Source organism: Sceloporus undulatus, chromosome 6 (assembly GCF_019175285.1).
Source record: "Sceloporus undulatus isolate JIND9_A2432 ecotype Alabama chromosome 6, SceUnd_v1.1, whole genome shotgun sequence".
NCBI lineage: Eukaryota > Metazoa > Chordata > Lepidosauria > Squamata > Phrynosomatidae > Sceloporus > Sceloporus undulatus.
The window spans coordinates 168514298-168539425 of record NC_056527.1 but is presented as its reverse complement, the minus strand read 5'-3'; the positions used below and the strand labels follow the sequence as shown (position 1 = coordinate 168539425).

Sequence of the window (25128 nt, the reverse complement as noted above, 5' to 3'; positions counted from 1 at the left end):
AAGAAAACCCCATGACAGGCTCAGAAACGACTTGGAGGTACACAACGGCAACAACGAAAAAGCCTCCACAGTGCCAAAGTCACACTTCTGCACGTTCTGCTCCCCCACCAAAGCAAAACAACAACAACAACCCAGCCACCATTTCTGAAACAAACACCTCTTGCTTTTAACAAGCCCTGGAAATCTGAGCCTCTTCCCAGCTAGCAAACGGCAAAATGCGCAGATGGTGTTCCTGGTTGTACCGAATAAAACCTGCTGCATGGCTTCTCACTCCCCCTCAGAACTCCAGCTCCTGCCCACGCATGGCTTTAGTAAATGGTTTGGGTAAATGGAGCCAACACCCACCTCCCCTTCAATTTAGCACGGTCTTGGCTAGCATTCTGGCTAGCAGATTTCCAAACTGGCAAGCACCCTCTCTCTCTCTCTCTCTCTGTGTGTGTGTGTGTGTGTGTGTAGTGATTTGGGTTTCTACTGGGAACATGATGTTCCATGATCTTCTCCACGGTGCTTCCATAGAAGAACCAGACACACATCCCAGGCCTGGCTGCACATCTTCCAACATGGAAATCTCACACGCATAGCCTTCCTCATAGAAACATAGGGTTGGAAGACACTGCAAGGGCCATCCAGTCCAAGCCTCTTTTGCCATGCAGGAACTCACACTCAAATCATCCCCAACAGATGGCCATCTGTTTAAAGACCTCCAAAGAAGGAGACCCCACCATTCTCCAAGGGAAAGTGTTCCACTGTCCAACTGCTCTTACTCTCAGGAAGGTCTTCCTAATGCTGAGCTGGAATCTCTTTTCCTGGAGCTTGCATCCATTGCTCATTGTGTCCTATTCTCTGGAGCAGCAGAAAAAAAAGCTTCCTCCATCCTCAATATGACACCTCTTCAAATACTTAAACAGGGCTATCATATCAGCTCTTAACCTTCTCTTCTCCAGGCTAAACCTAGTTTGAATCCATTGCTCCAGGTCCTGTTCTCTGGAGCTGAAGAAAACAAATGTGCTGCATCTTCAGCATATCTTTTCAAATATTTAAACAGGGCTGTCCGCTCTTAACCTTCTCTTTTCCAGGCTAAACATACCCAGCTCCCTAAGTCATTCCTCATAGGGCATGGTTTCCAGACCACCATTTTGGTGGCTCTCTTCTGGACAAACTCCAATATCCTTTTTGAATTGTGGAGCCCAGAAATGGACACAGTATTATTCCAGGTCTGACCGAAGGCAGAATAGAGTGGCACTATTACTTCCCTTGATCTAGACACTATACTTCTATTGATGCAGACTAGAAATGCTTCACTTTCACCGCTTTCACTGCCATGGCTCAGTGCTGTGGAAGCCTTGGATTTGTAGTTGGTTGTGGCACCAGAGCTGTCTGGCAGCGAAGGCTAAATATCTCACAAAACTACAATTCCTAGAATTCTTTAGCACTGAGCCATGGCAGTGAGAGCAATATCAAACGGCATTAATTCTGCCCTGGAGATGCAGCTATATTCTTAGAGTATATGGAGCAGTTACAGGACCATAAGTCTGGGTTATGAATCTGCAAGTGCAATAATAATGAATGCCATGAATAATTTCATAAAAGTAATTATAACTGACGGAGAGTTTGGAAAATTGCAAAAATATGTCATGCGCACACGTCCTCGGTCTCTGCCTTCCTCTCCGCTTAGAAATCACACCATCCCTCCTTGTGGTTTTCTCCTCCCTTCTCTCCTTTCCTCTGGAAGAAGGAGAAAGTCACCATCAAAGGTGCAATTGTAGGCAATGCAGAACTGTTCCCAAACCAGTTTTTCCCCCCCAAGAGGAGGACTCTTGCAAGACAGAGAGGTTGCTTCATGTCCAGTTTGGCCGGACGGCTGCATTTGGACGCTGGAATAAATTGGTCCATTGCATAAGTTGCCACCGATTAATAACTCTGGATGTGCCCTCAGCTTTTCCTTAGAGTAAAAAGGACACTCTCCACAAAAACAACACACATTTTATTACATTTGTACGCCGCAGCCGTATGCACAACACTCAGGTAAGTAGCGGCGGATGGGGCTTGATACACACCAAGACTCTTGGGAACCAACTTTACTCAGTTGTGTAGCTACTTGCTCAGATCCAGCATGGAGTAGTGGTTTCAGTGTTGGACTAGCACACTCTAGACCAGGGTTCGAATTCTGGCTCAGCCACAGAAACCCACTGAGTAACCTTGGCCAAATCCTGCCCTCACCGTCTTGGAGGATTGCAATGGCAAACCCACTCTGAAGAAACTTGCCAAGAAAACCCTATGAAGGGTTCGCCTTAGGGTCTCTTTAAATCAGAATTGACTTGAAGGCACACAACAACAACAATAAATGAGAAAGGTCTATCTCCCCTGCAGAAATAATGCAGTAGATAGTAAGCAACAACTGCTGGAATTCCCTCTTTTACACAACCATTAAAAGTCCAGGAGACCTCTCCAGTTTGCACTCTGGCAACCCTGTGTGTTTGTGTGCGTTTGTGTGCAATTACTATTATTATTAGGTAAAGAGATCTTGTAGCACCTTTGAGACTCACTGAAATAAAGAAGTTGGCAGCATGAGCTTTCCTAGACTTCAGTCTACTTCCTCAGATGCATCTGATTTGCAAATGCATCTAAGGAAGTAGATTTAATCCTACAAAAGCTCATGCTGCCAACTTCTTTCTTTCAGTGAGTCTCAAAGCTGCAACAAGATCTCTTTACCTTCTGATTTTACAGAATAACATGGCTTTAACTTTGAATTCTATTATTGTTATCATCATCATCATCATATCTAGCAGTACATGGCAATGTTAAGAACATTGTATGTTTTTAATTGCCTTTATTAAAACAAATCGTAAGCCACTTTGAGTTCCATCTTTGGGGGGAGAAAGTTGGAAGTCAAAGTGGCTTATGATTTTTGATAAAGGCAGTTACAAACATACAATGCTTTTAACATTGCAATGTCTTGCAAATGTTAAAAACTGTTATGTTCTCATATGCTTTTTTAAAATGTAAGCAAAAGTATCTTGCAACGTTAAAAATGCACTGTATGTTTTTAACTGCAATTTTTAAAGCCATTTTGAGTTCCAATTTTGGAGGGAGAAGCAGGTTATAATAAATAAAATAAGTATAATGCTTTGCAATGTTGCAAGAGAAGAGAGGCCAACCCATGCGCCCCTCTTTCCTCCTCCGTCTCAGAAGGGTCTCCAGATGGCTCTTTTCTAGGACTGGCAAGCTTTCTTTACCAAGTCCTCTTGCTCACGTGGCAAAGGGTGAAGGTTACTAAAGGTCAAATCTCTGGCCCCGAACACACACACAGACAGACATCCACACACATGCGCACATCGCCCATGCGCAGCTTGTCACTATGGTTACACCCCTCTTTCCCCGTGGCCAGACTGGGCCCAGATAAAGCCAGTTGCTAGGCAGGACCCAGACGTCACCCCAGGAGCCCCCCTGGTTTTGTGCACATCTGGCTGAACCAAGAGCACTGCAATCCCAGGGAAAACAAAAATGGCCTTCGTTCGTGGAGACGTTTCCCCTGCTGCGATTCTCTCTTTCAAAACTTTGCACAGCAGTTTTTGCGTTTACGAGGTCTGCGTCCCTCCTTTCTCTCGCAGGGTAGCAAAGAGCATCAGACACAGTCTCAAGGAATGACCGAATCCCTACGAAAACAGAGACCGGAGGCAAACCTGGCATAGAATTGTAGAGTTGGAAGAGACTGCAAGAGCCACCCAGTCCAACCCCATTCTGCCATGCAGGAACTCTCAATCAAAACATGCCCATTGACAGATGGCCATCCAGCCTCTGTTTAAAGACCTCCAGGGAAGGAGACTCCAACACTCTCCAAGGGAGATTATTCCACTGTCAAACAGACCTTACTCTCAGGAAGTTCCTCCAAATGTTGAGGTGGAATCTCTTTTCCTGGAACTTGCATCCATTGCCCTGACTCCTGTTCTTTGGAGCAGCAGAAAACAAGCTTGCTCCCTCCTCAATATGACATCCCTTCAAATATTTAAACAGGGCTCTCATATCACTTCTTAACCTTCTCTTCTCCAGGCTAAACATCCCCAGCTCCCTAAGTCCTTCCTCATAGGGATTCATGGTTTCCAGGCCTTTCACCTTTTTAGTTGCCCTCCTTTGGACGCATGGTTCCAGTTTCTCCACATCCTTTTTGCATTGTTTTCCCCAGAACTGGACACAGCATTATTCCAGGTGGGGCCTGACCAGAGCAGAACAGAGTGGCACTATGACTTCTCTTGATCTAGACACTATAAAAGGAGAATGCTGAGCATTTGCCCCAAAGTGGGTGGCTGATGTCAACTTAGGGCGGCCAGCAGCCCAGAGACGGCAATGGCAAAGGTTGACAACTATTGCCTTGAGGCTGTGGTTGCGAAACATTGGTCCTCCAAATGTTTTGGACTTTAACTCTCAGAACGCCTGACTGTTGGCCAAACTGGCTGGGGCTCCATGCATGGCTGGGCATCATTTTTACATTTCCCCCCTTTCCTCTCCCTTCCCAACATTGCAGGAGAAGACAATCCAGGTAAGGAGTAGTGGGAGACAGACATGACCGGGTCGTCCTCAACTGGGCATTTCTGCTTGGGCATGGCGTCTCATATCCAATACCTCTTGGGGTTATGGGAAGGTCCAGAAACAACTGGCCGCTGGTGCCAAAGTAGATCTCACTCGCACTTCTTGCAAACTGTTTATTACCTTTGCCTTGCAGACTCTCTGGTGGGAGTCTGGCTTTCAAGGGATTAAATCAGGGTGGAGTTCCCTGTCCAGATCGGGTTCATCCTCGCTGTTGAGGCTGAGAGAAGATAGCAAACGGAGACCACACAGCGAGAACAGAGCCCAGGACGGAGTGGGATGCAGGGTTTCAAGGAACACACCGGCTCCTCTTGTCCATCAGAGCTGTTTTGGCAGCTCCTGCAAAAACACGTCATGGTTCAGGCCAAGCCTCTGCCAGGAGGCAATGATTAAGGGACTGTCTGCAGGAGACGCTTGGCCAGGACCTAAACTATGATCTAATAAGGGACTTCCATCCCAAGCGCTGTAATATTAACTGTCCCATGTCCGTATATAAAGCACTCTTATCTCACGTTTGTGAAAATACACATTCCGCCCCAGCAGACTGGGCTTTGGATTATCATCCGCATGCACTCAAAACAGCCAGTTGTTTGGATGTACTGGACAATTAATCCGTGTTTGGAAAGGTCCACTGCGACAAGCCTCCAGAAGTCCTGCTTTCCACCATCGCCACCCAAACACACATCCATCCTCCAGCAGAAAGGAAAATAACATAGAATATAAAAAAAGGAAAATAACACAACCTTTAAAAAAAGCAAAAATGGTCATGCACTCCCATTATTTCGGCTTGTGTTTCTCCAGTGGCTAACACAGATTTGAAAAGAAATGCCAGGGGAAGCGAGAAGGAGAACTTTTCCAGCCTTTCCTGATGAAACGCACACAATGAACGATGCAAAATAAGCAAGCAACAGGCAAATTCGTTGCAGAAAAAAAAATCCAGGGACTGTTTAAAGGCCCTTTTACGCCATATAATTGTAGTGCAATTATTTCATTTAAACCGCTGTGCCAACATCATACAAAACTCTCAGTCTCCCTCCCTAAACTGCAAATCCTAGGATTCCATCAGATGTTTCCATGGCATTCAAGGTGGAATCATAGCCTTGTACCTGTATAGTGTGGAACGGTCTGGGTAATATATTTTTAATTGCATTTTTCCAAACATACATGGCTATTTCCCATGTTTAGTAGTCCGCATGCCCAGGAAGGGTCAGTTGCATGGATTGCCTTTTAGAACATCTTGCAGCATGAAAGTTCCATGAAATGGCTCTGGTTGTGGATGTTTACTTTCTATATATTTGTGTTTTGGGTATTTTTTTTTCGCTGTTGAAAGTCACACTTCCTCTTTCTAATTGAAGCTTCGGTTGCCAGCTATTGGTTCCAGTTTTGCTGATGGGCAGAACTGGTGCTGAATGTGTAGTGTCTGTGCCAGCCTTCTGCAACCGTGGCATTTCTAGATGTGATGGAGAACCACAGCTCCCATCATCCTCATCCATACTGGGCTGGGGACACTGGGAACCCTATTACAATACATCTGCGGAGGATGCTAAATTTAGAGACATTGTTCTGTTCAGCTGACGGTGCTCAGAAGCTCACTAGCCTTCCAGACTGTTCCTGGATAGTTGGTCAAGCTGTAGGCACAAAGTTGTTCCAATGTTTTAAAAAGGCTGATAGAATCATGAATTACGGAATAAGTGTTGGGAGAGACCCCAAGGGTCATCTAGTCCAATCCCATTTCTGCTGTGCAAAGGTGACACAAATTCAAGTTACTAACCATCTTGCACCTTGTGTTCCTTTCCTGCATCTCATTGCAACAAATGCCCACCATTTTTAACATTTCCTCTATACATCTTTCTATGGGAAATATCTAAAATGCTCACAGACACAATCTGCCCAGAGGTTCCTCCATAGAGACAAGGTTTTACCTTCAAATTCCTCTGTTGCATCTCTCCTTACAGTGAAAGGGGTTGAAAACTAAAACAGGGGAGAGGGGTCTGCACTTGCACTGCTGAAATAATGCTACAAGTCCTGGGATTTGTAGTTCGGTAAGTCACCGGAGCGCTCTGCCGGAGAAGGCCAAACATCTCACAAAACTACAAGTCTCAGGATTTCAACACACGACAGAGCCATGGCAGTTCAAGTGGTGTCAAACTGTGTTGTTTCTGCAGCGCAAATGCAGAAACGCAGCCCGGGTGACCTTAAAAGCCAGCCTCTCTCTAGCCTAACGCCAAAGGGTCATTTTGAGGATAAAATGGGAGTTGGGGACACTGTTTGCGACCTTGGAAGGAAGCCATAAAGGAAATAAAACTCTGGGCTTTGGACCAGATGGAAACAAAGCTCATGTTTCGGTCACTGCGTCCGCCGGGCATTTCCCATCCCTGCCCTGTTTGCTTTCTCCTCCGACTCTGGATCCCAATTGGCAAAAGCTTGTCTGCAAGACATTTTATCTCAACCTCAGCAATTTCAGGGTCATGAAACCTCCTCTGCCAAAAAACAGATGCTTCGTATTCAGGACTTGATAAAGACCTGTGGGCTGAAACCTTTGTGGCCCTCTTCTAAATGCATCCAATTTGGAAGGCTTTTGTATGCACCAAATGACGATTCGTTTATGCACAAAATCTGCTTTATTATGTATCTATGGATTGTTTGGTAGGGAATGGTTTGTTTTATGGTATTATTTGTGAAGAACTTTTCAACTGTTTGGATTATTAACTGAGCGCTTTCTGGTTGTTGGACGGCAACTAGGGCCCAAAACACACTGCAGAAATAATCCAGTTTGAGACTGCTTTAATTGCCCTGGTGCAGTGCTAGGGAATTGTAGTTTATTGTGGCACTAGAGCTCTCTGACAGAGAAGGCTAAACGTCTCACAAAACTACAGTTCCCAGGATTCCAAGGCAGTTAAAGTGGTTGCAAACTCAATTACTTCTGCAGTATGTTTTGGACCTATGTGGAAGACTTCTTTATTGGGTTTTGTAGTTGTTTCTCCCATGAGATCCAATGTGGTGGTTTTGAGCATTGGACTACAACTCTGGAGACCAGGGTTTGAATCCCTGTTCAGCCGTGGAAACTCACTTGGAGACCTTGGGCAAGTCACACTCTCTCAGCCTCCTCTGAGCAAATCTTGCCAAGAAAACCCCGTGACAGGTTTGCCTTAGGGTTGCCATAAGTCGGAAGCGACTAGAAGACAGACACAACAATAAGATATTTCTTCTCCCAAGTTTACACACTGACTAACTCCAATGGTCCTCAAGGCAGAGACCCATGATTTATAGACACAAAATTCAACCCAGAGAAGACTGAGAGATGGTTCAAAAGCCATCTTTAAATATGAGAAGGGCTCATATGTAGATGATGGACCAAGCTCCAAAAAACTAGAACTGGAATCAGGGGGTTCAAATGGTAAGAAAAGGGATTCCATCTAAACATTAGGAAGAACTTTTCTTTACTCTAAGAGCTATTTGAGAGTGGAATCAAATGCCTCCGAAGGCAATGGAGTCTCCATCTTTGGAGATCTTTTAAACTGAGGTTGGAAGAGCATCTTTCAGGAGTGCTTTAGCTCTGGTTTTCCTGCACTGGATGATGGCCTTTGCAGTCCCTTCCATCTCTACTGTGATTTTACATTACCATATTAAATGGACTATGTGGTTTGAGGGTTGGACTACAACTCTGGACACCTGGGTTCGAATCTCGGCTCGGCCATTTAACCCATTGGTTAACCTTGAGCAAATCACACTCTCTCAGCCTCAGGGGAAGGCAACGGCAAACCCCCTCCGAACGAATCTTGCCCAGAAAACCTCATGATCGGTTCACCATAAGTTGGAAATGACTCAAAGGCACATGACAACAATGTAAATGCATAAATACGGACTCCAAATAAGATTTCTCTCAAAACAGACACTATCCCTTGACATTGTTTGTTTGTTCAAGAGATTTTCAGATTAAAGATTGGCTTCGAGGCACCAAGCCCAACAATTTGTAAATGCCACACAATACAAAATACACAATCCCAGTTTCAGATCTTGTGCTGTTCTTAGAAAGGAGAACCTCTCGGGTGACTTTGTTTCTTGCTAGAAGCTAACCATCACGAGAGACGCACAAACACAGACACACACAAAATCCCTTCTTGCTGTTTAGTTATGTTGAGTTAGAAAGCTTATTATTATTTAAGCAAAGAGTGGGGCCAAACCTCTGAACACGTACGGACCCATCGGCATACTCACTCGCTCCAATCTGTAGTAAGGGAATGCAAACTACGCTAACAGGGCACGGCCAAGCCAAAACATGCCTCTGCATTCCTGGCTCTGAAAAATACACAAACACAGAGGAAAACAGGAGTCGCTTTGGAACAGACTCTGCGCACAACTGAGAAACTCTGCAAGGACGGTCCTGGGAGGGAAAGCAGCCAAACCAACACCACCTTTTTCTCATGAAAGCTTGCTTCCAGGCTCCACACACAACACAATCCAACATTGTGCTGGGAGAGTAAATCTACACTCACACAGTTGCACAGGTGTTGTGTTACACCACCCTTCTGCTGAACGCCAATGTTGCACAATGGATGGTCCTTTTGTTACACATCCTTAGGTTTTAGTCTCAACTTATCCGCTGGTCATATCAACATCCATAATTCTGGTCCCAAAACCTGCCCTTGACTTATGCATGAGGTCGACTTATAGTCAAGTCTATGCAGTACAGACGGTCCTTCACATTTGCAGCATTGACTCTTGTGGATTCAATTAATATGTTCTCTCTAGGGATCTCTACGCAACTCTATGATCAACCTCCGCCAAACGTCGCACCGGAGGACCTAGAGGTTTCCAGAGCAATTCTCTAGGCGTTTGTAGGTCCTTGAGCACAATTCTACGGTCAGCTTCTGGCAGATATTGACCATAGAGTTACCCTGGAGGACCAAGAGATCCCTGGAGACGTGTTCTGATGGTTCTTTATTTGCAGTTTTCCCACTTTTACGGAGGTCCTGTGTCCATAAATCCAGCGAACCTGGAGGACCCACTATAACTTTCTGCCATAATTCAGGGAAGCAGACTGGCAGTCTCTAAGCAAGAACTCAAAAGGGCCTCTCCAATCTCCGAACCCTAGGACTCCATAAAATGGATACCTAACCATTAAAATTGCATCAAACCAATATAAGTATGTAGTACAGGTGCACTTTATCAAGCTTTATCTCTTTCCAAAGACAGCCCCTGCAAGCTTTCCGCTGGGATAGCTGCTCCTTGTGTGCAAGCCATATGCTGACCTGGGCCAAAAATTAAAAATGCCAGGCTGAAATCACCATGGAACTGAGCAGAAACTCAAACTCTGGACCTGAAAGCAAGCAAGAAGAAAGATTGCACATGCTTTGCGCATGGCAGAGACAGAGGGCTTGTCCCATGCCCAAAGAGAAAGCCTCCCTGCATGGGATGCTGGAGTCCAAACTCTCCTCTCTCTTTCTCTTTCTGTTGGGAAATGGCAGGGACAGCTGCAGAGGAGGAAAAGGCAGAAAAAGGAAGGAGAACAACCACTCTTCTGTGAGAGGAGGACTCTATGAGAACAGCTGCAGCATCCTTTTTGCAAGCCAGAGCGAGGAATGGTCCCAGACATAAGACAAAGGACGGACCCTTTGGGTTTGTTGTTGTTGTTCGCTGTTGTTGTTACATAAATATCTGCTATACAGATATGTACAGAGTAGCAGAACAGAGAGAGAAGCCTTGCATTATGCCAGCTATAGTCACTGCTGCAGGGTCATTGTGGTAGCAATGAGGAGGGAAAATGAAGTCAGCACCAATGTCAATTTTTAAAATTGCTATGTTTTCCAGGGTGAATGCAAAGGAGGACAAGGCTCTGCAAAATGGAGGACATTCCAGAAAAAAAGTAGGGCATGACCAAACACAGGCTAAAAGCACTCCCAGAAATATAAGTTTACGTTTCTTAAGTCCAAAACCTTAGAATCCTAGAGCTGGAAGGGATCCCCAAAGATAATCTAATCCAATTTATTCCCACCATGCAGGAGTTATACAACTCCAGTGGTCCTGAGAGATAGCCACCCAACCTCTGCTGAAACACCCTCAATGATGGAGAGCCCACCACCATCTGTCTTTCCTGGTTATATGGTCCCCAAATAGTCCTGGGAGAGGCAACTAGCCCACCAGTCAACCGAAATTGCCCATCTGTGCCATAATGCCTCTGGGTCGCCTTCGTGGAAGAAGGCAAACCCCAGGCAGCCATCCAAAGGCAATGTACCTCTGAACGTAACTGGGAAGAAATAAGGGGGAAGGCACCAAGGGCTTAGAGGCTCTGCCTGGAGGCATTGGCTGCCTGTGGCTGGAAGAGGAATGTGGGAGAATGAAGTGAGTAAGGCAATCCTTATGGGGATGGCTGGGGAGGAGACACTCCAGCATGGGAAAAAAGTCACTTCAAACAGAGGGGAAAACCAACCTGGTTCCAGATGTTGAACTTCAAAGTTATTGAGGGGGATGCAATAAGTTTTATTCCCATTGCTGGGAAAGTTTGAGGGGAAATTGGAAAAAGGCAATGTCCCCATCCTTTGCAGATTAGAAGTCACTTTCTCTTATTCACACATTGGGAATAAGTAACTGGCAAAGCAGGCTGGATTTCCTTTTCACTTTTCTCTCTGTCCTGCTGTTCATGCATGGAGGCAGATGCTGTTTATCTTGCCTATTTGCACATGGCTTTAGTAAGATTGGCCAGAGCACAATCCTATTCTTTCTCAGGTCAAGGTTTCTTGCATTGTTTCCCGCAGACGCAACACCAACACCAAACGTCTAGGATTCCCCAGCCTCATTCGTCATTCTCCCTATGCTGACGCTGCTAAAAATCTTCCAGCTAGACAGAGAACAAGGAGGAAAAGGAGGCTGGGTGGCTGTAAAAGGACTTTGCAAAATAGAACTTCTTTTTAATAGGCTTTGCTAATTGAGATGTCGTTATAATTTCATATGGTTTTCTTTGGCAAGGAATATTTGGAGGTACAGGGAGCCAACCTGACATAGTGGACTATGGAGCCCAGAGTTCGATTCCCAGCTTGGCCATGAAACCCAATGGGTGACCTTTGGCAAGTCGCTCAGCCTCCAGGAAAGCAATGTACAGATCTGGCCAAGAAAACTCCATGATAGGTCCACCTTAGGGTCGCCGTAAGTAGGAAATGACTTGAAGGCACACAACACACACATACACAAACACACTTTGCCATTGGTGTCCTCTCAAATATACAGCCTGCAGCACACCTGGCAGTCTTCCTTCCAAGTACTAACCAGGCTTGAACCAGCTTAGCTTCCAAAATCAGGTAGGATTTGGTGCCTTCAAGGTATTCAGGCAAACTGCAAAGTTAAATCTTTGCTGTGTTCATTCTGTGTCTGGTCTGGGGTTTTGCATGTTTTGCTGTTCTTGCAAAGACACATGCTCCGCTTTCCTTGCATTCATGGCGCACACCTTGCAAAATGGAAGAGAAGCCCAAAGCGGGTCTGTTCTCCTTCTCCCTGTTTTCTCAGAAGCATATTGCCTCTGGATCTGGATGGAGATCCTCTTCTTAACCATCGTGGCTTCAGACCAAGGCAAACATTTCTTTAAAAAAGTATTTGCATAGCATTTCCGCTTCAAAACCACAGCAGAGATGAATGGGGCAATTAACCCATGGAAACCTATGTGCGGCACGCATGAACCCAATGTTTACACTCAACAGCCAAGTCACTTTGTGTTATTATTTTTCCCCTCCTAAAAGCTGGATGGAATTATACTCCCAACTGTTAGTCCCAAATAGAACGGATTTATAATGGCTTGTATCCTAGGCTGCATCTACACTGCAGAAATAATGCAGTTTGATGCTGCTTTAACAGTCAAGGCTCAATGCTATAGAATCCTTGGAGCTTTAGTTATGTGAGACATTTAGCCTTTTCTGACAAGAGAGCTCTGGTGCCACAACAAACTACAAATCCCAGGATTTCATATGACTGAGCCATGGCAAGTTAAAGCGGCGTCAAACTGCATTAATTTTGCAATGGGGCAGCAGCCCTAGTTGGGACTTGAACATGGATGCTGGCCCTGTGAAAATAGCCAGACAGAATCCATTGTAAGAAGAGCCAAGGTGACCAGATTCATAACCACCATAAAATGTAGGAGATTACAAAATAAAAGCAAAATATAAAAATAAATGCATGCTTCTTAGGCATGCTCAAAAGGGAGGGCATTTTGGAGTTCCTCCCAGACAGAAGGATGAAATGTAGGGCATGCCTTGGGAAAAGGAGGACATCTGGTCACCTTGAAGGAGAGCAAAAATCTCCATAGACACAGAAGAAAGTTTTAAGGAACAATGCAACTTGTGGCAAAACACAGAACAAAGTCACCAATTGAGGGTGAAGATTTGGCCGCAAAGAAAGTTTGCAAAAGAAGGTGCACCCAACTTCCATTGTAGCATATTTTCTATTATAGAGTGAAAGTGGATGTTTTTAAATACTGTAGATCTGTTCCATTGTAATTTTCTGTAGTTCTGTAAGGCACCTTGAGTCCCAGTTTGGGGGAAAGGCTGAGCGTAAGGAAAGAGATGAGACAGATGGATGGATGGTCCCTAACCCACCGAAAACACAAATTCGCTGATCCAACACACTGGGATTTTTGAGAAGCACTGGTCCAGCATGGCATAGTTGTTTGAATGTTGGACTATGACCTTGGAGACAAGGGTTTGATTCCCAGTTTGGCCATCAAACCCACTGGGAGACCTTGGGCAAGTCACATTCTCTCAGCCTCAGGCGACAGCAACGGCAAAACTCCTTGGAGCAAATCTTTCCCAGAAAACCCCACGATTGCATATCATAAGTCAGAAGTGACTTGGAGGCACACAACAACAACAAACTGCTCCAGACACCTGATCTGGAGAGTTGTTTCAAATACACATTGTCTCACACACAACCCAGGATCCCTTTTTGTGTGTTGTTTAGGAACAGAGGACAACTCCGTTCTGCTCCGCAATCCTTGAGAAACAACCATGAATGGGGAATATACATCCTTCCAGATGCTGTTGGGCTCCCTCTCCATTAGCTCTGATGGGACTTGCCATCCAACAATATTTGCAGAGCCACACTTTCTCTGCCTCTGCACAAGCCCTTTGGACACATTAAAACAACAACAACTGCTTGTGTTGCGAAACAACCATTAAGTGCATTTGAAATGAGCATGAAGTCTCCCTTTATGTTATTACGGCGCGCATTGCGTAACCAAAAAACCCCAAGTACCTCTGTGAGATTTCAATAAAAACCCCGGAGCCATTGAAAATGATGACACAGTATGCGCCAGGCATGCTCAGGCAAGTGGCTGCCTTCGGGGCTGGAATCTTAGCCAGCGTTGCTTAAGAAATACAAAATACGCCTCTGTCCTAAATTCACCCAGGAAAGCAACACAGGAACCAACCCTGCCCTCCATCATGAGATTCATCCACAAACTTCCGGAGGAATGGGAAAACGTTCGGTTTTTGCAGCATGACACCCATGCGCATGGGATTTGCATCCCAAGAGCCCCTGGCGATACCAAAAAAAACCATGGATAATAGGTAACCCTATTATTTTCAATGAGACAAATGACTTCCAGCCTAAGCATACCATAGAGTCATGCTGGAGGACCAAGAAATGCCTAGACAGGATATTTCTCTAGGCATTTTTAGGTCAAACATGAAAAGGCAGGGAATTTTAAAGAATGCTGACTAGGTGTTCATGTTTCCACCCAAAAGGTTCATGTGCAGATTGTGCTCGAAAGTTGTTTTCCTCTTAAAGGAGAAAGTGAATATGACATTGCAAATGCATTGACACACATCAGTATCCCAGAAATTTCTATTATCCTGCCCATCACCAGAAAATATCCAAATTAAAAAGAAGAAAAATCTCTACAGCTCTTTATTTTAGAGCTTAGAAGAAGTGGTTTAAGAACAGAACTGATCTGAGACTGCAAAAGAAATATGTATAGTTTCCCTCCACATTTGTGGCTTTGACTTTTCCAGATTTGATTATTCCTGGATTTGATTAATATGTTCTCTCTAGGAATCTCTAAGTCCTCCAGCACAACTCTATGGTCAATATCTGCCAGCATCGTGTTGCAGGACTTAGAGATTCCTAGAGAGGACATTTATCTAAGTATCTGTAGGTTTTCCAGTGCAATTCTATGGCCAACTTCTAGCAGACGTTGGCCATAGAGTTGTGCTGGAAGACGTCCAGATTCCAAGAGAAATCACTTCTCTAGGCATTTGTAAGTCCTCCAGCACAATTCTATGGTCAACTTGCAGAAGTCTATATAGATGTATGCTTTATCTGTTTCTAACTTTTGTATGGCTGGGGGAACCTTATGCAAGTCACACTCTCTCAGCCTCAGAGGAAAGCAATGGCAAAACCCCTTTAACAAACCTTGCCAAGAAAACCCAAGATATGTTTGCTTTATGGTTGCCATCAGTCAGAAACGACTTGAAAGCACATAACACATGATTTTTAATCAGCTTATAGTCTTTTAATGTGGTGTTTTAAAACTTTTTGTAAATGTTTTTAATGTGTTGCCGTAGATCCTTTGGTCCATCCTGGGAGAAAAGTGGCATATAAATAAAGTAAATAAATATATAAAAACAAGGCATAGAAAAAGGGGTCGGAATCATACAATTCAGTGATTCAAGTTGTCTCCAGCGTGTGTCGAGAAACCAGGGCTGGGTTGTCCATTTGGACGCACAGCTGCTCCTTTCCAAAATGCCTCGCGAAAGGTGTTTTCGCTGCCAGCGCGTGTGGGACGTCACGTTCCCGAGGTTCTTGGTCAACAGTATTTGCAAAAGCGCCTTCTCCCTTTTCCAGCCAGGTTCCGGATCAATCGGCAAAACGGCGGAGCTGCTGCCGTGACTCAAAAGAAGCCCAAAGGCTCAGCAGAAAAGCAAGCGTGACTCAGCCCTTATAAAAGAAAAACCTCCCACATCACTGATGGGAATTTCTCCCAGATATTAAGAAGTGAATCACTTAACAACAAACAAATGTTGGGCTGCAAAGGAAGGCCCTTTTCTCCAGCATCTCCCCACTGAGATGCTTTAAGCCGAGCGTGTTTCCTTGAACAAAGGCAAGCCCTGGGGCAAGATGTTTGTGTCTCGGCCTCAAGCCACACCTGTGCGCAACGCATGCATCCGTCTGCAAGGAGTGGAACATGATACAGCCAGGTGGGGCCAAGCCTTGCTATAAACAGAAACACAGGAAGGAAGCCAAGAGGCTTGGGCAAGGGTCACGCATGGTGGCCTCATTCCCACTCCTTTTAAACCTGATCACAAATAGGTTTGAATAGGTTCAAATGACCCTGGTTTCCACTTGAACCAGATCGGGGGGGGGGCCCATGTGCTAGACCCATTTAACCTGCGTCTTTTTGACACTGATTTTTTTCGCGTCTTTTTGGATAAATCAATTCTGCGCAAGTGTGAACCAAATGTGGATCGGAATCATTATGCATCAGTGGTTCAGTATTCAAACTGTTGCTCACTTTAAGAATATTTCTAAACACCTTTTTCATTTTCAGGCTCAGAAAAAGGAGTAGGAATCATTCAAATCATTGATTAAACCCAGAATGGTTCACAAGAAGAAAGCCTATGGCTAAAACAACAAATCAAGGCTGAAGTAGTAAAATAGCTGATTGCATCTGTCACACAAACTATGAAAGACAAGGAATGCAGAGACTCCGGACACACTGCAACTTCTGTTTTTGTGGTACTTTTAAAATACAGTCGTACTTCTTAGCTAACCTTCCCTGCTGCTCTCTATATATACTATGACAGCTGAATTGCCATCCCTGCACCAGCTCCACTTGCAACCCTAAATATAGAAAAGGAAGTAAACCAAATTAAAGGAACAGAAAGAAAGGAGAAAGCAGTGCGCCTCTATGCCCATGTTGATATAAAGCCTTTGTAGATAAAGTTCTGAATGCAACATAGCCAATAATCATCTAATCCGCGCCAATTGTGTTAACACCAAAAGCAAAATCCCCAACTTTCTGGGTTTCTATTTTGGTGTCTGTTTCGCAGCAACCGCCACAACCAGAGTATTTTAAAGCCGGGATCTGGACGGCAAAAAGAAGTTGCAAACTCCTCTTTCAAACCACAGCTTCCAAGATCTTGGTTTTAAAATCTGACTGTCAGATTGGGCAACCTAGAATAGTGAAGCGCATGGGCAGGAGAGCCAGCCGAAAGAGAGCGAGAAAGCGCACGCATGTTCCTTTAAAAAAAGGAATTTACCAAGTAGACAGGAATTTACTGGAAACGGGATACCTTTTGCCCAGAAACTTCATTAAGGGTGAAGGGAAAGGGGTGGTGGGTAGGGAAAGGAGTTGGGTTTCATCTTTCTTGGCTTCACATCATGTTCCACATGTGCAACAGCTGCGCTCCTCTGGAGAGAAGCCCTCGCTAGATGTAAGAAGCATGAGCTGAGAAGGACAGAGCTGCAAAACCATACCCCAGAAGGCCAAACTATGGGTTTTAAGTCTTTCCACTGTGACCCAGGTACAAAGAGAACCCTGCGCATGGCAGGCAACCCAGGACACTTTGCACAGAATGACAGGTTTCCAACATTTCTGCTCCTAATCTGGGGATGAGAGGCATTACAGTAAAGCGTCTTCACTTCCGCAGGGACTACAACGGTGCAATGGATCTGTTTAAATCCTGTGTGGTTCCTGCCTTTGCAAACACATAAAAGCCTTGGGATGAATGGACAAGTATTACAGACACCAGGGTAAGGTTTACCATGAAAACATCTGTGGAATGCCAAGGCATACCGAGAGGTGGCACAAGCCTAACTATAAAAAGGATGTTTTCAACTAAAATCCAAAGTCAGCTGACTTATACGCCTTTGGAAGGCCGCTCCGATCCTCCCTCCTGCCCCGGAAACAGTCAAGAATATAAAACACTATTAAAAATATTAACATAAAAATATAATAATCTATATTATTATAAAGCAAGAGTCTATTTGAAAGGCTCTGATGGTTGATCCAAGCACAGCGTGGACTCCTCTCATTTCCCTTTCCATACAGTTTTCACACATTGTCTTTATAGCACCCAGTGCTTCCCAGTCACTCATCTGGGATGTCCTCACACAGCAGTTTGCATGGGCCTTTGGTTATTTAGTTGTATGTTGTTGTTGTTGCTGTTGTTGTGTGCTTTCAAGTTGTTTCCAACTTACGGCGACCCTAAGGCAAAACCTATCATGGTTTTTTCTTGGCAAGGATGTCACAGGATGGAGCCATGGCAGCTAAAGCGGTATCAAACTGCAATAATTTTGCCATGTGCCACCAGCCTTAATTGTGTTATGACATACTGAGTCTTTAATATATATATATATATAGAGAGAGAGAGAAATATTAGAAATTTAACAAACCACGAAACGGATGGGAGGCGAGGATATCCTACCTGTCCTTATGCACCTTGCTGTTTGGGAGGATTGTGGGTTGTACCCAGACTTTTTTAAAAAGGCAATAGCCCCTTATTTTACTTTTGAATTTTTTGCAAGGCTTCTGAGTTGTACAAATAAACATTATATCCTTGCTTGCTTCGACGCGTTGGATTAAAATGGGGGAAAATTCCAGTTCAACGCTGTTTGTGTTGATTGGCAGCGAAGGGCGCAGACGGAGAGTAACCGCAGTAGCCCTGCTCCAGACGTCCAGATTCGACAAGACGGTTCTCCATGAACTTTAGCAAAGGCCTGTTTCATTTGGATTTTTTATGTTTGCGAACCTGGATCGCAAAGGCTGTCCAAACATGGGACCAAGGGAGGCAATGGAAACGGTGGCTGCTGGCGGCTTACATGGCGATGGGATGGTTAATCTCCTTTCCTTACTCTGAACTTTAAAAGGGTTGTCCAAGGTACTGAGTTGGTAGTAAGGTAGGATTAAAGAGTTGGGAGGCATCTCAAGGTCCATCTAGCCCAGTGGCCCCCACCTTTTGGTCCTCCATGTGTTGGGACTTCAGCTCCCAGAAGCCCCAACCAACTATGGGAGCCGATGTCCAAATCCTCTAGAGGACCAAAGTTTGGGAATCACTGCCCTAGATATTATATTGGCTCCCCTTGGTCCTACATCCTAACTCAGAGGTTGCTGAGACCTTGGAGACCAGGGTTCGAATCCCTCCTGGATCATGGAAACCTTCTGGGTAACCTTGGGCAAGTCACGCTCTCTCAGCCTCAGGCAATGACCAACCTCCTCCAAACAAATCTTGTCAAGAAAACCCCATGATTGGTTCTCCTTATGGTCACCATAAGTTGGAAGTGACTTGAAGGTACACAACAACAACGACAACCCTCATCCAAATCGTGGAGACAGTCCTTATCTCCTCCCTTCCCATCATTTCTAGAATCTGGACTTGAGAATAATAGCTGCGCTCTGCAGAAAAAGCACCTCAGGATGCTTCAATCTCTCCAAGAAAGAGTTTCTGATGATACATTACTAGGGAATGGCCCCACCACAGTCATGGACCGCTTTGTCCTCAGAGGAATGGATTTGGTCTCATTCACAAACCTAGAGATTGGCCAAGATCTCCTGATCCCTGGAAGACATTTTCCATGAAGCGACAAGAGCTGGTGTTATATCTTTTATTGTTGTGTTCCTTCAAGTTATTTCTGACTTACGGCGATCCTAAGACGAACCTATCATTGGGGTTTTCTTGGCAAGATTGGTTCAGAGGGGGTTTGCCATGGCCATCCTCTGAGGCTGAGAGAGGTGACTTGCCTAGGGTCATCCAATGGGTTTCCATGGCCAAGCAGGGATTTGAACCCTCATCTCCCAGGGTCCTAGTCCAACGGTCACTCCACTATTCCAGACTGCCTCTCTGGTGTTGTCTCTAATTGCTCCCAAACCTTATCAGTAGCCAATGTGGGTTTGAACACCGGACTCTGACTCTGCAGACCAGGTTTCGAATCCTGAATCGGCCATGCAAACCCAGTGGGTGTCCTTAGGCATGTCACACTCTCTCAGCCTAAAAGGATGGCAATGACAAACCTCCTCTGAACAAATCTTGCCAAGGAAACCCCATGATAGGAAGTCGAAAGCTTTCACGGCTGGCATCCATAGTTCCTTGTGGGATTTTTCGGGCTATGCCACTGTGTTCTCTGAAAATGCCAACCACAGATGTTGCAGGAATAAACTCTTCTAGAACACGGACTCATCGCCCAGGAAAACCCCACAAAAAACCCTATAAACCCCATGATAGGTTTGATCAAGAGTTGCCATAAGTTGGAAATGACTCAAAAGCACACAACAACAACGACAACAATGGAGAAGGTAGATAGGGAGAAGTTCTCCGCAATACTCTGATCCAAAGAGGTCATCCACTAGAGCTAAATGGCTGGAAATTCAGACCTGATTCCCACTACCTTTTAAACCAGATCGCAAATCATTTGAACCAGTTCAAATGACCCTGCTTCCCACTTGACCCAAATTGCGAAAGTGGTTCAGAGAGGGGGGGGGGCCATGCGCTAGGCCCACTTAATCTGCGTCTTTTTGATAAATCGATTCCATGCAAGTGTGAACCAGATGCAGATCGGAATCGATTTAAATTTGCCCTTCAACTGGCTGGAGCGGGTCTATTTTGAACCGATTCGCTTGCGAACCACAAGTGGGTTATTTCACTGGGGGAAAAGTGCGATCAGGGCAAATGTAGTGTGAACCATGCTCCGCTGTTGAATTGATCATTTGATTCGGATCGCAGACTGATTTACAGTATTTGTAAGTGGGAATGAGGCCTCATCAGAAAAGATAAGGACAAGGAGCACTTCATTGCAAACCTATCCTGGGGTTTTGTTGGCAAGTTTCTTCAGAGGCAGTTTGCTGTTGCCTTAGGTTTGCTTTAGGGTTGCCATAAAGGTTGTCGATTTGAAGGCACACAACAACAATAACAGCAACAAGAACAGTCCCAAACTGCGGGTTCTACTTCTCAAGTTGCCTTTTGTGAAAGAAGCATTTTGGCGTTACTCAATCCCCTTGAACCGCTGCATCTTCTCCTCCTCTTTGGCCGGCCACTACAACAGATGCTTCTTTGTGTGCTGCCAGCCACTCTGTACTAAATCATCCTGACAGCCAAGAGACACATTTACGGAGCATTAGGAAAGCAAGAGGCAAGGGCAAAATACAAACGGGGGGAAGAGCACCATTTCACAGCTTGGCCTTTTTTCCCTTTTCTTTTTTCGACTGTACGGTGGCGCATGAACTTTCGCCTTCTTTGCAAAAAGGAAGAGCCACCACCGGCGAAGCACACCAATGTTGCTTGACGCTTCAAAGAAAGGGAGGAGGAGGAGGAGGAAAACATACATAAAAGACCAGAAACAGCTCAGTTTTTCCAGATCAGCAAAACTTTCTAACAGAAGACCAAGCACAACTCCCAGGTCTGGGAGAAGGAAGAAAGAAAAACTTTTTGGGAACAACCACAAAAAGCTTCCAGCTCATGCGTGTGAACAACCTTGAGCCCATGTGCGTGAGAGAGTGAGTCCGCTCCACCACAAAAACACAGATTTATTTTTTTGTCGTTGTTAAAAATAAAAAAGCATGAGCAAAATCATAGTGATGAACCCTTTGGCCCATGAAATAATCCACACCCTTTTCAGCCGAGGCCCAGAAAAGCCTGAGAAGCCGAAAGAGAACAAATGGGGCAGACTGTCCTGTTCATTTCAGTGTTATTTAGGCAAAAGGTGTCCCTGGTTGGAGGGCAGGGCTTTGGAGGCAATGGGGATAAAGCAAAAAAATGGCATTATTCATTCCAACACAAAAAGGAACTAAGCAAGAAGTGCACACTTCGCATTGCAAGAAATCTACTTGTGCAAACCAGGACTTAAAACCACCACTGCTTATCTTTCCAGAAAAGGTTTTCAATGGGAAGCGCATAAACTATGAGCCAAACATTGGTACTTGGCAAAGCCACCTCTGATGATTCCTTGTCTAAGAAAACCCTATTAAAAATATATGGCGTTGTCATAAGTCAACGGGTGGCTTGAAGGCGCACCCACAAATCAGAAATGACTTGAAGTCAAACTCTGGTCTTCCCGGTGTTTTGGACTTCAGCTCCCAGAATCCCAGGACACCGGCCAAGATGGCTGAGGCTTCTGGGAACTGAAGTCCAAAACACCTGGAGGACCAGAGTTTGGGAATCCCAAACTATGGTCCTCCAGATGTTTTGGACTTCAGTTCCCAGAAGCCCCAGCCAACTTGGGCAACAGTTGAGAAATCTGGGAGATGAAGTCTGAAACATCCGGAGGAGCCAACTTTGGGAGTTATCACAGATCCTCCTCTGAACCTGCTTCCAAGTCCTCAACCATATTATATGCGAATGTGTTTTGGGGTAGAGAAGGTGTACCCAAAGGGCAACAAACATGTCAACCAAGGTGTCTGGGGGAAACCAATGCCACTTTCTAAATGGATAAAGATGCTCCCAGACTTTATGGCGGGTGGTGTGGGATGTCCCCACTAGTCTACACTTGGGCTCATTGATACAGAATGGAGCCCACACAACTAGTCTCTCTCTCTCTCTCTCTCTCTATATATATATATATATATATATATAATAACAACATATGCTGGAGAGTAGAAAAAGAGGGTGGAGGAAGGAAAGAAGGAGTATTTTGCCATTACTTAAGAGCTACCCAAATTCCAAGTAGAAGCACATGGTTAAGAATCATAGAGTTGGAAGGGATGCCAAGGGGCGATCCAGTTTAACCTCTTTCTGCCATGCAGGAATACATAAGATCCCAGAGTTGGAAGGGACCATAATGGAAGACACAACCAATACCTTCCTAACAGATGTCCATCCAGTCTCTGTTTGAAAACCTCCAAAGGAAGGGGACTCTACCAAACTCCTAGGAGACAGATCCCAATGTTGAATATTGCCATGAGTTCTTCCTCATGTCGAGGTGGAAGCTCTTCCCTTGCAATTTGAGCCTGTTGCTCCTTGAGTCCTATTCTTGGGAGCAGCAGAAAGTGAGACCCTTGGACAATCCCCGAGTGAGCTCTTGTGGAAAGCAGACACACGCAACACAACAACACGCAACACAACACAACATGTGGCAGCCAAAATGGAGCCCCAGCAGGTCCCAGAGGGCTTCCTTCTTTGGGTTTGGCACCAAAGTATGAGCCCAAGCCCACCTTGAGGCTCATTCCTTGGTGCCAAACCAAGAACCAGATCCAAGAGGACCATCTCCATCTCTTTGGATGGCTTGAACCCCAACTAAAGTAGACTCACTGGATCCCCGCCATCTCCCTAGGGATTGCCTTCCGCCATCACCAGCTCCATGGCTCAACTGTCAGAGGGACAACCTGTGGCTAGTTGAGCAGACTTGGGGCAACCATCCAACCTTTCTGGAGCAAGTGGCCCATCCTGCCTCTCCATCCCACTTTCTGTAGGCCCCCCAAGCCTCCTGGAGGAAAACAGCCCCTCTTGAAGCCTTGGTGGGTCTCCAGGCCAGGAGGAGAGGGTCCAGAGGCAGAGACCCACCTGGGGATGGTGATGCACTTGGTGCCCCCGCTTTGGGTGGTGATGGCCTTCTCCAGTTCGTCCAGCTGCCCGGTCTTCTTGAGCTTCTTGACCAGGCTCTTGACCGCCTTCTCGCACCACTTCTCCTCCTGGCCATTCTGCTCTCCCTTCTTCCATCCCAGGAGGCGCTTCACGATCGGAGGAGTGAAAGGGAGGATGGAGGACATGGCTGGATGGATGGAGGAGAAGGAAGAGAAGAAGGAAGGAAGGAAGGAGGAGAAGGAGGAGACAGTAGAAGAAGGCAGGGAAAGAGGTGAAGGAAGGGGGGAATGGTAGAGAAGGAGGAGGAGAAAATAATAGAAGAGAGAAGAGAAAGAGGAGGAGAAAGGAGAAGAAGCAAGAGAAGAAGGAGGAGAGAAGAAGGAAGGAGAAAGGGGAGAAAGGAGAAGATAGGAGAAGAAGGAAGAGAAGAGAAAGGAAGAAAGGAAAGGAGAGGAAGGGAAAGAAAAAAGGTGGAGAGGAAGGGAGCAGAAGGGTCTGAGTCGGGGGCTGGGGGAAGGGGCTTGGGGGAATTGGGGCCGGGGCTCCTTCTTTCTTTCTTTCTTTCTTTCTTTCTTTTCTTCCTTCCTTTTCAGGGGGATCCTTCCTTCCCAGAGGAGTCGGGGTCCTGGGGGGGGGGGCTCCAAGTCCGGAGGGCCAGGCGGACCACAAAGCCCCCTCCTCCTCCTCCTCCTCCTCCTCCTGCTGCTGCTCTTTCTCTTTCTTTCTCTTTCCTCCCAACTTTCTTTCTCGGGACTAGTCCTTCCTTCCTTCCTTCTGCTCCTCGGAGGAGGAGGAGGAGGAGGGGCGGCGGATGGCGGCGGGGCTCCTCCCGGCTCCGACGACGAGGACGAAGAGCCTGGCTGGCCTCGCCTCCTTCCTTCGCAGCCCCAGACGGACGGCAAAAGGAGGAGGAGGAGGAGGAAGGCCAAGGCCCCAGGACCCCCGCCTCACTCCCCACTTGACTCTCTTTCTTTCTTTCTTTCTTTCTTTCCCTTCTTGTTCTTTCCTTTCTCTCTCACTTTCTATTCTTTCTCTCTGTCTTTCTTTCCCTTTGTTTCCTCTTCTCTGTCTTTTTCTCCTTCCTCCCTTTCCTCCTCCCTTGGCCTCCCTTCCTCTCTCCCTCCTTTGTTCCTTCCTTCCTTCCTTCCTTCTCTCTCTCTTTCTTTCCCAGACAGAAGCAGGGATTAAGCCAAAGCAGAGAGAGACCCTTCCTTTCCTCATTTCCAAAGGCAGCCAAACAACCCCATTTCCCCACATCTTCCCCTGTTGTGAAATATAGCCTTTAAATGGAAAACAAGGGTTCTTCAGACCATGTGCAAAGGGCCTTTCTCTCCCAAGTGAGCAGAGCATCAATGCGCTTTCATTCAAAGGTGTATAATACACCTTTAAAAGTATCTACATTCCAAAAAGCAAACCTTGATTTTGCTTCCTTCCTTCCTTCCATTTTATATGACCCAGCATTGGACTACTTTGTGCCATTGGACTATGACTCTGGAGACCATGGAAACCCATTGAGAGGCCTTGGCCAAGTCACACTTTCTCAGCCTCAAAGGATGGCAATGGCAACCCTCCTCTGAAGAAACTTGCCAAGAAAACTTATGGATGCCCCAAGTGGGAAATGACTTGAAGGCGCACAACAACAACAACAACAACAAGAAGCAACAAGAGTACCACCAAAAGTTATCTGGACATCTCCTTTAAGGTTCGGACTAGACCCCAGAACATAGAAGCCGCCAGACTAGACTAAGTTTACCTGATGTCCTCACTGGCAAAGGAGCAAAAGGTTGGCGTGGAGGACATGCCTGGTCCCCTCAGGCTGTTTTATGTTGTATGTTTTAGTCCCCACCAAATGCCTCCTTGGTTCCCCTGAAGTCCTTTTTCAGTCCTGGGCTGCAGCAATGATCTCTGTGGGATCACTCTGCAATGTTTCCGAATGGCAACTGTTGAAAGGCAATGATCACCCTCTGCATTTAAAACACGCATTTCAATCCCCCAGTTTATTGTGGCATGCCATGCTCCCCTAGGCCTAGATGTCTTCAAAGTGGGGTTG

The 25128-nt window shown here is 45.7% G+C and overlaps 1 protein-coding gene across 5 annotated transcripts in view; it reads right to left on the bottom strand.

Moving 5' to 3' along the window:
* The window catches only part of SMAD3 (SMAD family member 3), a 44358-nt gene extending 21015 nt beyond the window's left edge, over positions 1 to 23343 (bottom strand). The window contains exon 1 of one of the 5 annotated variants that reach the window (XM_042474962.1): positions 23058 to 23343. In XM_042474962.1, the coding sequence (XP_042330896.1) occupies positions 23058 to 23263 (206 nt within the window). In that variant the 5' untranslated portion in view covers positions 23264 to 23343. The other 4 variants (XM_042474964.1, XM_042474963.1, XM_042474966.1 and 1 more) reach the window with 4 other exon arrangements.
* Positions 23344 to 25128: the final 1785 nt, after the last annotated feature.